This window comes from Monodelphis domestica, chromosome 5 (assembly GCF_027887165.1).
Source record: "Monodelphis domestica isolate mMonDom1 chromosome 5, mMonDom1.pri, whole genome shotgun sequence".
Classification (NCBI taxonomy): Eukaryota; Metazoa; Chordata; class Mammalia; order Didelphimorphia; family Didelphidae; genus Monodelphis; species Monodelphis domestica.
Window position 1 is genome coordinate 62,879,087 of NC_077231.1, and position 16,457 is coordinate 62,895,543.

Below are 16,457 nucleotides of genomic sequence, written 5' to 3' on the forward strand. Positions count from 1 at the left end.
CACCCCTTCTCGGGCTCTCTTCCAGCAGTCACCGATTGGTCTCGGTGGCTTTCCAGTGTGAAATTGAAGGCGAAAAAAGCCGGAGATGGGGGTGGAGGGAGTGGGGCGGAGATAATATGGGAGGAGAAGGAGGAGCTCTAGATCCAGGCTAGGAGGTGCTTGGCTGAGGGATGGGAGGAGCTGCCCGGCTGGAGAGAGCGGACGGACGGGTGGCCACGCAGGCGCGGGGGGAGCCCCGGAGAGCCCCGCGCGGGTGCTTCCCCGAACCTCCAGCCGTGGCTTTTCACTTCAGTGCCGAAGGGGTTGGGGATTGGAAGGAGCTAATAAAGAGTGAATGAGCTACAGCCGCCAGCTACGGCGGCTGGAGACCGAGCGAGCACCCCGAGCTGTGCTAGGGGAAGGAGGGGAAGAGGGGAAGAGGGGAAGGAGGCGGAGGAGGAGGCGGAGGAGCAGAGGCAGCTCTCGCTCCTGTCCCTCCCACTCTTCCTTCTCTCCTCTCTCTCTCCCTGTTCTCTCCTCCGGCTGCACCGGCAGCCCAGCTCCGTCCTGTCCATCCCTCCCTCCCCGCACTCACGCCCCCACTCGTCCCCTCACCATCCCTCCAGCCTCGCATCTCATCCAAGGCACCCCCTTTCCCAACTGCCATGGGTTAGGGTCCGGGCGGAGCGGAGGAAAAGGGAGCCCCAAAGCCAAACACTCAATAAACCTGCCGCTTTCTCGCTGGCTGCCGGCTCGCCTGGGCTCCCAGGGATGGGGAGAGCGCTCTGAGCCCGCGCCCCGGGGACGGGGAAGGAGGAGACAAGCGGGGCCAGGAGTAAAGAGCAGCTCAAAAGAGGGGTGGGTTCTCAAGCTTAGGAGGGAGGGAGAAGGAGGGGGAGAGGATGGGAAGGGGGAGGGGGGAGAGAGAAAGAGGAGGAGGAGGAGAGAAAAAAAAGTGAAGCTGGGAGGAGAAGCGGAAGGTGGGGATTGATGCTTCTTTCTCTGTTGCGGCTGCCCTTGTGTTGGAAAGCGAGCAGAAGGGAAAGCGGTGGAGAGATGATTGCAGAGTTGGTGAGCAGCGCCCTGGGGCTCGTCTTGTATCTCAACACCCTGAGTGCGGATTTCTGCTACGATGACAGGTAAGAGGGGAGGTGAGATGGGAGGGAGTTAGCTAAAGGAGCCGGAGGGCAACTCTGCTGGGCTGGCTGGCTGCCGTGCCCCCGGAGTCTTACTATATGAGCGGAGTTGGAGGGAGAGTGGTCCCGGCTGCAGGGTTCAACGATATAACAATCATCACTCCCAACCAACCCCCTTCCCTCCCCCACCCTCACCCCGTCCCCGAGCAAACACACCGGGAGCAAGCCGGACTAGTTAGTTTCAGCTCCTTAGTTTGTCTGCAGGTTTCTCTCCCTGTTTCTTCCTGGTGTCTGCAGACACTGAAGTTTCTTTAAAGGAAATCTCTGCTATTTGAATAACAATTCAGTGAACGTTGGCTTAAAAAACAAAAACAAAAACAAAAACAACCCTTTAAGTATTATCTGGTGTCCCTACAACACGTTAAGCGATTTTGTGTTTGGGCACGAAGGAAGCCCCTTTCCTTCCCGCGAACTCCACATTTCCCTTTTAGTAAAGCTTTCTTTGCAACTCCCTCCCCTGCTTTATAAAACCGTGAGACTTTCATGTCCAGAGGCGAAAACAGGCGGATGACAGTAGCTAATTTCCTAGAATGGGAGCCCCATGCCTGCCTCAACTTTCCTTGCCTGCTTGTACAGTACTTGAAGGCGACATGAGGCTGGCTGATGTGCCCACTTATAAGATCGGTGGAGCAGGGCACTTTATATAAGCCTTCAGCTTTCATTTACGTTTGGGAGTTTTCATTTATGCTTAGCAATTCTTGTATGCTAATTGGGAAAGATGAAGCCCTTGGGCCTTTGACGTGGTCTTTTGCTTTTGGGTTAGTTTGGGTGGCTAATGAGACCTGAACTGTGTTGTCAAAGAAACTGCATCGATTTCTGGAAAATGTCACAGGGTGTTGGTGTCCCTACTTATTTTTCTCCCTTTTAAACGTGCTGGTGTTTAGAAACTGATGAAAAGCTCCATTAGCCATTAGGGAAAATTCCAATTTGTGTCTTTTCCAGTGACTTAATCTGATTACAATTAAAACAGATGCATAATTAAAATATATTAGGGAGAACAGTACGCCTGGCTAAACTTATTAACTGTCCTGCGGTGTTTCGTGCTCCATTGAAATTAAACCATCCAAAAAGTGAGCATAGATTTACTTTGACAGCTTTTCATCAGCTCTTCCCTTTCAATGGAGAATGGATAGGTCCCTTGGGTTGGGGTGAGGTAGTGCCTGGGATTACCCGGAGTGATTGGATAGTCAGCGGAGAGATGAAGTCCGAATCTTCTCCTGGTTGTAATTAGCACTTTTATATAGGCTCTCTCTCTCTCTCTCTCTCTCTCTCTCTCTCTCTCTCTCTCTCTCTCTCTCTCTCTCTCTCTCTCTCTCTCTGTCTCTGTCTCTCTCTGTCTCTGTCTCTCTCTGTCTCTCTCTGTCTCTCTCTGTCTCTGTCTCTCTCTCTGTGTCTCTCTGTCTCTCTCCCTCTCTCCCCCTGCCCCTCTCCTTTGCTATTAGCCTAAAAGCATGTGAATGTCTTAGGTCAGCAATTCTTGATTCACACTCACTAGTTGTCTGCCTCAGAAATCCCATAGTGATTGGGGTGGCAGAATTCAAGAAATCCTTCTTGATTCATGAACTGTAGTATTTGTCAGAGCCTAGTAGATCGGGTAGCGGCTGTTAGACTTGAACTTTGCCTAAACTTTTAATCACAGTTTACAGATTGTTGCTGTCATGTGCATGTAACAGGTATAGTCTTTAATTCTTCTAAGTTGTGGTTTAGTGCACCTGCTGATATTGAGTCTGCCAGTGACTCTAGGAAAAAGAGAAGAAAAAAATCCTTCTCCCTTTCCTAGATTGTTAACTTTGCACTGAAAATAGGTTCAAGGTGGAATCTTTTTTTTCAGTGACTGTTGGGGGACAGTCTGAGTTGCAAGTGTGTAGACAGTAATTGAAAAAGGTAGTAAAATAGCATTACAGGAATTTGTAGTCTTTTAAAAAATGCCTTCTTAACTCCTTGAGCTCTTCCTGGGTACTGTGATGATTCAAACTTTGCCACTCTACAGTCTTCTTAATAGATTCTTAGTTCTGATTAGGAAATGACTTTACATCCAGGAGAAAACTATTTTAATGATTCATTCAGATTTGGCTTTAACTTGTTACATGATTTATTTTCTGTAAAGACTGACAAAAACATCTTCCTTTTTATGACCTCCAACCATTATAAGAGGGTACATTTTTAACTGTTTACATTCCATATAGAATGTATACATTTCAACTGTCCATTTTGCACACCTATCTATAGTATGTGATACCAGGCTTTCAATGGCAATCTAACAGAATCTGACAGATCTTCTGGTTGAAATTTACTGCTGCTCTTTAGTTGCTTTTGAAATAATCTAGGATGTGATCCTTGTAATTGTTTTCTTGTATTTGCTGAGGTTCTACTAAACGTTTCCTCCTTCCTGTACTGTAGACTGACAACTCATAACTAAGTCATAAAGCTCAAATGTAGATCATCCCCAATTACTCTCCCATAGTAAACATTTACTACCGTATACTTTACTCAGTATATGTTTACTATATGTATTATAAAACTATTCTCTCTTTATATTTGTGTTTGGATACACACATATGTGGGTATCTGTTTTAGAGAGACAGGGATTAGGGAAGCAAAAGCCAAATCCTAAAATCATAGCTCATTAATTCCCACTACTTTGTGTCATGTAACAAACTCCCAAGTTTAAAACATGGTTTAAAGTAGAATTGTGGACTTATGCTGCCCCACAGGAGAATCTGTGAAATACAATCCTCTAAGAGGAGGTCAGTGTTGGAACTGCAGGGTCGACCATTCAGTATGTGGGAGGCAGCTCTGACTGCTCCCTTCCTTGACTCAATCAGAATTTTGCCTTTAAACCTCAAGAATCATACATTGGATTCAGAGGTGTATCATGTTGTTATGACTTAAATGTGCCACTTTGGCACCTCTCGGGCTGCCGTCATTTCTTTTTCAGCACAGAAATCGAGTTTACTTTATAATCCAAAAGGGGTGAGTAATGGTTTTTTTGGTGTAGGTTGGTTGAGATTAGAACTGAGAACTAAGCAGAACTAAGCAGTAACTTAGAAACTTCTTATGACAAAATCAATTTCCCTATGGTAAAACTGAATGTTTTACATGTGTTTCTGCATGCAACCTAAGAAATTGCCCAGGATGGATAGAATCCAATCAGCTTCTGAATGCAGGCATTAGAATACCAGATGAACACACTTTTCTCATAGTAGGTATTAAATCATTGCTGAATTAATGGACCCAGTTTAGGTTTTTCCCTTCTGTTTGCTTTTATTTCTATAAATCACAGGATAATAATAACATCTAGTACTTATGTCGTACTTTCATGTTTACATAGCATTGTGCAAATATTATCTCATGTTATTCTTATGACACCCCTAGGAGGCAGGTGCTATTATTATTCCCATTTTATATGGGGCAGACAGAGACTAAGTGACTTGCCCAGGGTCAAACAGAGATCTAGAGCCAAAAAAGATCTCAGAAGCTATCTAGTCTAACCTCTGTGTTTTAAATATAAAAAACTGAGGTACAAAGAGTTTGAACGACTTATCCAGGGTCTCAAGGCAGCAAGTGCCATATGATGATCTTGAATTTCAAGTCTCTGGTAAGGCTGGGATTGGACTTAATAAAAACACCAGCCAGTTGCTTAATCACAAGCCTGCTTGTTATATGTGACACATTAATACGTCCCCCCCTTTGCAGATCTATGTGAATAATTTGGGTCCCTGCATTAAGCAGTTGGGGGAAAACAAGGCAAAAGAAATGACTTCCTTTTTTGCTTTTTTCATAAATGTTAATGATAACATCCATCATTTTTCACTCTCCTGAAAGATGCTATTGTAAAATTCTCATAAAAAGAACACAAAAAGGAGATTCTTCTAAAAGAACAAACTTGTTTTGCATCATTTCCTTATCCTGACCACGTTCTTTTTGAGAAGGAAAATCCTATGTCAGAATGTGTAGGAAAATGCCTAGAAAAGGAAAGTGAAGCTCTTGTTTATGACCTCAAATGACAATGAGCCAAAGCTTCAGGTAAACAAAGAAGGTTGTTGAGCCAAATCACTTGGGGATTCGGGGAGGGAGGATGTGTGATTGCCTATTGAGATTGAGTAATTTCACTGTTTTCCATTGCTGTGTATACAATAATCTAACCAAGATGACTTTTTCATTTGGGTCTCCCATCATTGTATATGTAAGTAGCATTCTGAGTAATAAGGGTTCTCTGTGCCTAACTTTCAGGAAAGATCTCACAGGAGGATTTAAGACTATCAAAAATTCACGCTTACATAATTGTGGTTTAGTTGGTCATTTGGGCTTAAATTCAAACTGTAGTCTTGGCTCACTGCTAGTTGGTTTTTTTCCCCCTAACTGATTTTGATTGACAGTACTTAAAATTGAGTAGTTCTGGCTTTAAAGCTAGTTTCTTAAGATCGTGCTGGATTAAAGACGACTGCCCAGATGATATTTACCCATCGCTCCCAACTAGTGTTTTATGGTTAGTCTGCCCTTTTGATCTCCTGTGATACCCATCCTTCTTGATTCCTACCCTAATGAAGGTAGTAGACTCAGTTCCTTTAAAACATCCCACAGTCTTTGGAGTAAAATAAATGTAGCTTACAAATTCCAATGTATGTTAATACAGCTAAATCATGAGTCAGCAATCTGTTTACCAGAAAATATGTAGAGACAATTACTTAAAAAATTTAAGGGGAAACTCATAATTTCTTCCAAAGCTCGCCTTTCATTACTTATAGGGACAGAAATCTGCAATAATCTTTTCTGCTTTTAATTCTCTTCCCAGTTCAGAATATATGTTTAATAAAATGAGAAACAAGAGTCTAATTTATTGTTTATGGATAATTTTATGTGGCACTTTTATCCTCTTGCTAAGTTCTTTGATGTTTTAAAGAGCCTTGCTCGGGGAAAAAAAAATCAAACCAAACCTATTCTGCTATTTTGGACAAGTAAGTCTATGTTATCTGAAATCACAAATTAAAATCAGGCAAAGCCTGTATAGACTGCTGTGAGCTTCCTCTGTTGGGCCTGACACGGGATTTAATCTAGCAAGTGACCCACATACAAGCACTCAGAGCATGTGCAGATACTCTTGGGAAAAATGGCTCGGCCATCTGTCTCTTGGTGGATTTTTTTGTATATATACATTTGATTATTAATTTCTATTTGGGATTCCACCAGGCCTTTGTTTTGTCATCTAGACTTAATTTTTCGGTGCTAAGACACTCCTGTGATAGTGCTGAGCTCCTGCTGCTCTCCTTCTGAAATGGCGACAACCCTTTGGATTCCAACATGGGCTGGAAGCAGAGTTTGCCTTCCTAATCTTTTTCTCGGTGCTGCTTAGCCCACTAAATGTACTCGTTTCAAATGGCCGTGATAATAGCAGCTATTTAAAGTTGTGGTCTTCAATATAGGCAAAGGGAACATTTTCTCTGAAACAGATGCTTGCATAATTTTAGCAAAAGAGGAAGGCCCTCTTTAAGGTACTCCAATGAAATTGCAATCACCTACCCAGAAGCCTTCTTTCTGCCGTCGTTGTGGAGATGTTTTGCAATGAGTCAGGGCCTCTCTCTCTCTCTCTGTCTCTCTCTCTCTCTCTGTCTCTCTCTGTCTCTCTGTCTCCTCTCTCTGTCTCTCTCTGTCTCTCTGTCTCTCTGTCTCTGTCTGTCTCTCTGTCTCTCTCTCTGTCTCTCTCTGTCTCTCTCTGTCTCTCTGTCTCTGTCTGTCTATCTCTCTCTCTCTATCTCTCTCTCTCTGTCTCTCTGTCTCTGTCTCTGTCTCTGTCTCTCTCTCTCTGTCTCTCTCTGTCTCTCTCTGTCTCTCTGTCTCTCTGTCTCTGTCTGTCTCTCTGTCTCTCTCCTCTCTCTGTCTCTTCCCCCCATCTCTCTCTCTGTTTTTCTGTCTCTCTGTCTGTCTCTGTCTGTCTATCTCTCTCTCTTCCTCTGTCTGTCTGTCTCTCTTTTTTTAATGTTTTAATTCTTGATAAACTGGAGAACAGCCAAAGGAGGATGATCAGGCTGATGAAGTCTGGCTCTTTGCTACATGAGGATCAGTTGAAGATATGGGGGATGTTTAACGTGGAAAAGAGAAGACTCAGAGGCAACAGTTTAGCTGCCTTCAAGTATGTGAAAGCTGTCATGGGGAAGAGGGATCACATTAATTCTCTTTGTCTCTAGAGGTTCTTACTTGGGCAAGAAAAATACTAAAATGGTTTGGTTCCTGGAGGCAGAACTGGGAAATGGTTTGAAGTTACAAAGAGGAAAATTTAAGCTTGAGGTAAGGGGTTGATGGTGGGAGAAATCTTTCATAATTAGAGCTGGGCAGCCTGGGCTATAGAATTCCCTCTCTTTGGAGGTCTTCAAGAGGAGGCCAGATGAAAATCCAGAAAACCCAGATTTGGGGTTTGTCGTAGAGGGAATTCTTTTCAGGAATGCTTGGGACTCGATGAAAGAACACAGGCTATTGAATCAAAGGGCTGGGGTTCAACTCCCAGATTTGACACCCAGTACTTTCACAGTCTTGGGTTAATTCATCACAACCTCCACAGGCCTCAGTTTTCTCACCTGTAAAATGAAGGGTTTGAATTAGGTGACCTGTGAGATCAGTTCAACTCTAGATGTAAAAACCTTTGAGCTCCTGTCCAACTCTGAAAAAAATATGTATTCTGTACTTTATTTTCCATTAGAAGGTAAACACCGTTTATATTTCATCTTCTGATACTTAGCCTTTTTAACTCCTAGAGGATCATTTGACACATAAATTAATCTTGATGGGAAATTAAGGGTAGATTTTGGAAACAAGGGTTGGCCCTACATGAATATATTATTATTTCCTAGGCAAAGAAGCAGGAGTTTCTTTGATTAAGCACATTGGGACTTTTCCTGATCCCTGCCCTTCTCCAGTTGGCAGTATTTCCTATTGAAATGACTTTCTCTAACTTAGTGTCCTGATTTATCTTACTATCCCTCTCTTCCTAGTAGAATGGAAACTCCCTGAAGGCAGACCTTATATCATTTAAAACAATTTTAAAAATTTAATTAAAAATACCTTTACTTTCCATCTTAAAATCAATACTCTCTGTTGGTTCCTACTCCAATGATTTGACAAACCAACTCCCTTTTCCTCACTGAGAATTTTTTTAAACCCTTACCATTTGTCTTAAGTATCTATTCTAGGGCAGAAGAGCAGTAAGGACTAGGCGACGGGGGGGGGGGGGGGGGGGGGGGGGGGGGGGGGGGGTTCAATGACTTGTCCAGGGTCACAAAGCTAGGTGGTATCTGAGACCAGATTTCAACGTAGGACAGCTAGTTCTCTATCCACTGAACCACCCAACTGTATCATTTTTATCTCCATATCCCTAGCTCCTAGACTTGTACCAAGCAGGTGATTTTAATGGCCGCCACATTGAATTTTTCAAAATAGAGAAAAAAGGAATGTTTTTTCTTGTGTAGTTATTCACCAAGAACTGTCAGCTTCCATGAAGATTTCATTTTCATGTGCTCTCAAGGGAAAAAAAGTGCCCTTTAGTATCTTACCAATTATGCGTGCTACAGAGGATGCTCACTTTTTATAAATGCCTGTTTCTACAACATTGTACTGACCCTTTATTTCCTTTGCTGACATGGTCAATTCATTTTCTACTAAAACTTTATTGACCACTGAAAACTCTTTGAATCAAGGAGTCAGGAGTTAGACATTGATGGTTTGTTCATTGGCAGGAAGAATCTCCTTTTATAATTTGTCTTTTACTTTTGATCTTTTTTCACTATAAGATGATTTAAAAATTTAAAATTTAAATTATTTATTGTATAATTTATTATAAATTAATATATTAAAATTAATTTTTAATTAAAATTTAATTTATAAATTTTTAAGATATATTTATTTAGATTTATAAATATATATTTATAAACAGATTTACAAATATATATTTATAAATAAATTTATAAACATATAAATTTATAAAAATTTATAAAATAAATTTAATTAAATTTAATTAAAATATTAAAAATAAATTATAAATTGAATTAAAAAAATTTAAAAGAAAAAAAAAGAAAAACACAACACCAACTAGATTTGCATCTTTCCTAGAAAAAAAAAATGTGATTGGAATCCCTGGTAGGCAGGTAATCTTGGCCCTGATTCTTCAGGCATGTGCTGTTGCCTTGGGTTCCTTTTTTCATCACGTCCTTTATGGAAAGGGCTTCAGAATCTGTCCCATAGAAGTGTCTCCGAGTCATTGTCAAGGATCATCGTTTTCCTTCAAGGTCTGGCAGCTTCTGAACCCTTTGTGTTGACCTGACTGCTTGACTGGTTCTATAGTGTGTCGTGTTCTGCCTTCCGAGGTTTTAACACATTCTCAAGGTAGTACCCAGATGCCAACAAGACACTCGGCCGTGCTATGAGCTTCCTATTGATCTCTCCCTCCTGGAGCAGTTCAGATTTTCAATCACATTTGTCAGATTCTCTGGGACTCAAGGTTTCCAGACTGAAATGAGTAAATGCCAGTTTTTTCTGGCTTAGAAAAGGGAGAAGAGAACCCACTTTTCTTTAAAAAAAAATTCACTTAGATTATTATATATCATGATCCTATATTTAGATTAATTGGGGAAGGAGAATGTTTGTTTAAGAGATTTTCAAAGATGGCAACCTTCCTAAAATGATGTCTTTCCCAAACATTAGCAGAGAATCGTGGGATCACAGAATCATAGGTTCAGAGCAAGAATGGATTTTAGAAGTTATGTAGTCCATTATGTAGTCCATCTCATTAGAGAGATGAAGAAATTGAGACCTGAAGAGATTAGTTGCTGTGACCAAAGTCGCACCAATGGTAGAACCTGAATTTGAACCTTGCTCTCCTAGCCCTAATCTAGTACTCCTTCTTTTAGTACCATCCATTTTTATTTATTAATAAATGAGGAAGGGGTGGCCAGGTAGCATAGTGGGTAGAGGGCAAGGTCTGGAGTGTGGAGGACCTGAGGTCTAACCTGGCCTTGGACACTTCCTAGCTGTGTGACCCTGGGCAAGTCACTTAAACCCCATTGCCTAGCCCTTAGTCATTCTTCTGCCTTGGAGCCATTACTTCATATTGACTCTGAGGCAGAAGGCAAAGGTTTAAAAAAAAAAGAAGAATCTACTATGTGCCAAGTCCTGTGCTAAGCACTTTACAAATATTATCCCACTGAGGGCAGCTGGGTAGCTCAGTGGATTGAGAGTCAGGTCTAGAGATGGGAGGTCCTGGGTTCAAATGTGGCCTCAGACACTTCCCAGCTGTGTGACCCTGGGCAAGACACTTAACCCCCATTGCCTAACCCTTACCACTCTTCTGCCTTGGTACCAATACACAGTATTGATCCCAAGACAGATCCCAATTGCCTAGTCCTTACTGCTCTTCTGGATGGATACTTAAGACAGAAGGTAAGGGTTTAAAAAAATACTCAGTGAGGAAAAAGTAATTGGTTTGTGAAGTCGTTGGTGTAAGAAACACTCAGATCAGGTGCCTTTTCAGTAGCTTACTGTGTAAGGCAGTTGCCTAAAGCAGTGGGAGGTTAAGTGTTCTTCCCAATTCAGTATCAAAGCCAACTCTAGCCATTGTAGACCACTTTTTCTTTTACTGTTATAATAGTAGCCAACTAGCATCTTTTTTTTTTTATTGATAAGAAAACTGAATAATTAAATGTTCCTAATTGCCACAGTGGCATTGTATGCAGGGAAGAGTCTAGAATTTCTTCTTTAACCAACATTTATTAAGTCTCCCCTAGGAGTAAAGCATTGAGCCAGGTGAGAGGGATGCAGAAATAAAAACTATTTTGCACTTATTAGGATCTTAGACAGGGATAAGTGTAATACTCAGTAGGATATGTCATGGGCATGAGGAAGGAGGGGAAAGAGAAAGAAATAAATGTTGAAATAGTCCCTCACACAACTGCCTATTCACTATACTAAGTATATTATAAGTAGGACCACAACAGCCTTGTGGGGAAAGTACTCTCATGATCTCCTTTTTATAAGTGAGGAAACTGAGGCAAAGAGAAGTTAAGTGATTTACCCAGGGGCACACATATGTTGTTCAATCATGTCTAATTCTTCATGACTCTATTTTGGGGTTTTCTTGGCAAAGATCCTAGAGTGGTGTGCCATTTCCTTCTCCAGCTCATTTGACAGATGAAGAAACTGAGGCTAAAAGAGTTAAGTGACTTGCCTAAGGTTATAGAAACAATAAGTGACCGAGGCTGGATTTGAACCCCAGTATTATCAATTTGAAGCCAACTGCCTAGGAAAAAGGAGTCAGATACAGAGACCCAGGGAAAATTTGTTTCTAATTTTGTCTTTGATTTACTTTGTCATGGCTGTTGATCAGGAGCAGTGTTTGAAAACACTGAATACAAATATAATCCACCAGACATTGGGGGTTTATTATATACCAAGCATTGTGCTAGGAGTTGGGGATGCAGATACAAATTTCAAAGAAGTTTCTGCCTTCTCTTGGGGAAATAGCACATCTTTACAGAGAGGTAAATGGAGGACAGATACAAAATACACAGTGATCTATGGGAGGGAGCAGCACCGTGGTACCTAGAGTTCTCGGGTTTGTGTAATCTTGAATTATTATGTGTAATAAGGCATCTGTGACTCAAAGGCAGGGCCATGCTAATTTGTTCATTTCAGAGATAACTGAATGTAGGAGTAGTTGAAAAACATGGCAGACAAGTTGCATTGGACTTGATTTTTCATTGTTTCCTGAACTTTTTATTAATGCATTTCATGGTGTCTCATGGCATGACAAAGTATTGAAGGGATGCCCAGTGTGTAGCTTTAGTTAAGCAGATTGGCCCCCATGATTTACATTATTTATCAAATGAAGTGATCAAATGCAATCTTCTGCCACTTCTGTCAGATCTCGTTGCCTTTGATGATTACCATGCATTCCATGGAAATGGTGTGGATACTTTGAAAGACTCCCGATTTCTTCTGCATGGGTGGGCCCTTCACTGACTTCGATTGCAATCCCTCCATTCTTTAATAGATGCTCTTTGGATTTGTTATGCGGAAAAAAATCATCTCTCCCTGTGGTGGCCGTGCTTCTGACGATAAGGCTTCCTGAACTTTGCTAGGCTGGTCTCTCAGAGGACAGCTCCCTAGTGTGTTCAGGGACTGTACTTGGGTCTGTTCCAGTTTGCCAAGATTTGCCAAAGCATACGTCCTGTGGTTGTAGCTTCAGAAAACCCAATATCCCTTCCATCACACAATGAGGCTTTTGAATACAGCTGTCGTGTTATTCCATAGAAATTTGTGGTTCTTAATAATTTGTGAATTTGTCTTTCTGATATTTTGATAACTCTTTCGATATATATATATTTTAAAATCCAACGTATTTTATTTTGTGCATTTAAAAATCTTATTCTAAGATAGGGTCCAAAGATGTCTTTAGACCGCTAAAGGGATCCATCACACAAAAAGTTCAAGAAGCCCTGATTTAAGATTATTTCCTCATTGTTATATTTCTCCCCCTTAAGATGAGGTGGAGTGGTTCTCTCATAATGGTTTGTACAATTAAGGAGAACTGCTAGAGAAAAGTTATGACCCTCAAGAAAAGATAAGGGATGTAAAATATTCTCAATTACTTGGAAATTTCATCTCCACGATAGTATTTCCTGCTAGTTATTCTAGCCAGATCAAAACTGGCATGTAGGAATGTGCAGTAGGAATATGTAGGCGGCTGTAAATTGTCAATGGTGACATCTTCAAGGACAGAATGATGAGGAAGGAGGTTGTTGGCTGAGATAAGTGGATTATAGATAGAAGACTGAAAGAGACCTTTGAGGTTATCTAATCCAACCCTCTCATTTTACAGCTGAGGAAACTGAGGCCAGAAGTTTAAGTGACTTCTTAAAATCTTCCAGGTAGATCAATGGATTGAATAATGGCATCCATGAAATTACAGTAATGAAAAGAATGAATCCTGGGCTTAGAGTGGATCTCTAGGGTGGGGCTCAGGGTGGGGGAAGGAGTAACTGGGGCCAGGGAGTTCCTGGATACTTCTGCCTCCTGGAAGTTTGTATATACTGGAGGACTGGTCACTGCTTGGGAGGCAAGGTGGGTGAAGTGTATGATCCCCCTAAATTGGAGGGAGAAAACACCTGGTTAATGTGGTCAGGGTTCTATGAATCTTTGTGTCTTGGGGCAAAACCATGGTCTCTCCTCCCTAGTTTTGTCTCTAGTGAAAAGTACTCATGATACAAATATGATGAAGCCAGTGATGTATTTTTTTTTAAACCCTTACCTTCCATCTTAGAAGTAATACTGTATATTGATTCCAAGGCAGAAGAGTGATAAGGGCTAGGCAATAGGGGTCAAATGACTTACCCAAGATCAAAAAGCGAGGAAGAAGTGTCTGAATTCCCATTTGAACCCAGGACTTCCCAACTCTAGGTCTGGCTCTCAATCCACTGAGCCATCTAAGGGCCCCTCAGGGATGTGTTCTAGAAATAATTAATTTTTTCAAATAACTAATAACATTTTGAAGCTATTTTTATAAAAGCATTCTACCCACATAATTTTAGGAATGCTTAACGTTTCAAATTATGTCCTAAATTATGTCCACTCTGGCACAATATGGCTCATAATCTTTTGAATGATATTTAATGATGAGACTGAAGTTTATCACTAGCTCCATTTACACATTTTTTAAAAGTTTTATCTTTATTGTATTCCAATAACAAATTTACACATAAGTTCCCCAAAGTTACATGGCTCATGTTGTCTCCCTGCTCCCTTCCTTCCCCTCTCTTGGAGCTGACAAGCAAGTCAACTGAGTTATACATGTATACTCATTGTTTTAAAAGCCCCCTGGAAAAATGGGCAACCTATATGCCACAGAATATTTGAAGTTCTTTGGGTATTCATTTAAAAATACAGTTTTCACGTGAAATATTTGTGTCAGGACAAGTGGTTGATTTTTTTAAAGATAAACTCTTCAATATAACAAATCCCTTGAATGGTTTCATAAATATCCTTAGCATGATTTCCAATTATAGTTAAAATCATACCTAAGAAGACCATGGCATTGGAAACTGTGGAATTGTTTTAATGGCTCCATCATCTAACTTGTGCCTCTGAAAGAGGATTTTATTTCTGGGTCTCTGATGTAATCAAGGGATTATGGCTTGGCCACAGGATAAAAATGGGCTGAGTGAGCAGAGGTAGATGGAGAGAGAACAATGAAAAGGAAGGCATTTTGGGAAAGTAAATAGCTTTGTTTTTCTTCATTATTAAGTTTTCTCTAGAGTGAAACTTTTTTTTTTTTAAACACCATTATACCTTCTTGTCAATATTCCTGGAGTTTGAAAATGGATAGTGAAGAGTCAATTCCCTTTGGAAACAAAGCCCCTGAAGCCAGAAGGGATTTAAAAAATATGTTAAATATCTTTACTTATAAAGATATTTAAATATCTTTAATATCTTCATTTAAATATCTTTACTTATAAAGATATTTAATATATTTTAATCCATCAAGAGCGGAGGGGATGGAACAAAAATTGGTGTTGAATTTAGGAAGACCTAGATTTGAGTTTGACCTTTGATTGATATCAACTGCATGATCCTGGGCAAAATATTTAACCCCTTAGTGCTCTGGACCAGGGGTGTCAGGTGGCCGAAAACACTCCCAAATGTAGCCCAAGCCAGATTAAAATATAATTGGGAAACACTGAACAAAATAAATAGAAATATTATAAAAAAGAGATAATGATTCTAATGGGGCTTTCTTAAGACAGTGGTTCTTGTATATGGTTAAATGGCCCCTATTTCTGAGTTTGGCACCCCTGCTCTGGGTAGCTCTCTAAGACTATAAGCATCAAGCATCTCTAAGACTATAAGCATCAAGAAGGTGCCACCTGCACCTGGGAGTCTCCTGTACCAACAAAATTATAGCTTATGTCCCTATCCCTTCCTGTTTTACCCTGTTCCATAAAATCATATGCTCAAGAGAAAATGGCTTTATGTTATGGCTATAAGGATTAGGTTCATGATTCCCCAATTTTCAAAAGATATTTGGCAGCACCACTACTTTCTATATCTTCTCAATCAGAGATCTAGAGCTCTGAGGTTGAGTCCAAACAACACCTTCATTTTATGGATACAGATCACCAGCTTGTGAAGGCAGTGAGCCTCAGGGTCACCGATTTGGACAAAGGTTCTGGAATTGCTTGGATTATAGAGGGATCCCCCTGGCTGGCCATGTGAAGTATCCTGGAGACATGATATCAGAAGTGGAGCTGGCAGTCTCCAGCCTCCATCCCAGGGATTGCTTCTTGCCTTCCTTGTTGTTCAGGCTAGACTCTTTGTAACACCATGGATCATAGCTATTTGTGGGATTCTCTTGGCAAGGATATTGGAGTGGTTTGTAGTATCCTTCCCCAGTGGATCCTTTTGTCAAGTAATCAGAGGGTAAGTAACTTGCCTAGGGAACCATAGCTAGTCTCTGAAGCTGCATTTGAACTTATATCTTCCTGATTCCAGAGCTGACACTCTAGCCAGTGAGCCACCCATCTGTCTTCTATCCATATAGAAATTAAATGACTTTTCCCAAGGTCATACAGCTAGGAAGTATCTGAGGCCAGATCTGAATTTGGGTCTTGCTGACTACAGATTCTGCACTCTATTCACAGAGCCACGTAGCTGCCTCTTCCCACTTGCCTATGAATCAGTGTTTTGGGATAATTTTGTCTTTCTATGCCAAGTTTCTTAATAGCATTTATCACTGAAAGTGTTACTACTTTGAATCTATGGAAGAGATCATAATGTAAAAAAATAAAAAACAAAACTTTAGGATAAGACATTCCATGAAGCGTAGTATTTTATTCAAAACATCACTTAACTTTTCTGATCCTTTAAATATTTAACTATTGACTCCATGTCCTAAAGTGCTTTAAAGAACATAGGACTGCAGGTTCATTTCATTTACGTTGTAATTCTGGCTCTGTCTTCAGTCATCTGTAGAATTTTTGAAAAAAACCATTTGCTTTCCCTAAGCCTCAGTTTCCTCATCAGTAAAATGGGATTATATTATTGCTAAAGTCCCTTTTTGGTTTAAAATTTAATGGCAGCTGTGGGAGAGGAATTCTCTTAAAAGATGAGCTACCAATGGCAAATTTTCCATCTTTAGATATTTTGACTGTGAAATATGCCCCCTCTTCCCCCCAAAATGTTCTGAGATGGATATGAAGAAGTTTAATCAAGCAGAATGGCATTTTATATGCTTTAATTGTCCAT

At 40.6% G+C, this 16,457-nt stretch overlaps 1 protein-coding gene across 3 annotated transcripts in view; it reads left to right on the forward strand.

Moving 5' to 3' along the window:
- The first annotated feature begins 225 nt into the window (after window positions 1-225).
- TMTC2 (transmembrane O-mannosyltransferase targeting cadherins 2) overlaps window positions 226-16,457 on the forward strand; it is a 557,542-nt gene continuing 541,310 nt past the window's right edge. The window contains exons 1-2 of one of the 3 annotated variants that reach the window (XM_007503110.3): window positions 226-837; window positions 1,010-1,118. In XM_007503110.3, coding sequence (XP_007503172.2) covers window positions 1,036-1,118 — 83 coding nt within the window. In that variant the 5' untranslated portion in view covers window positions 226-837; window positions 1,010-1,035. Of the gene's footprint in view, window positions 1,119-16,457 lie in introns of all 3 variants that reach the window. The other 2 variants (XM_001364263.4, XM_056798579.1) reach the window with 2 other exon arrangements.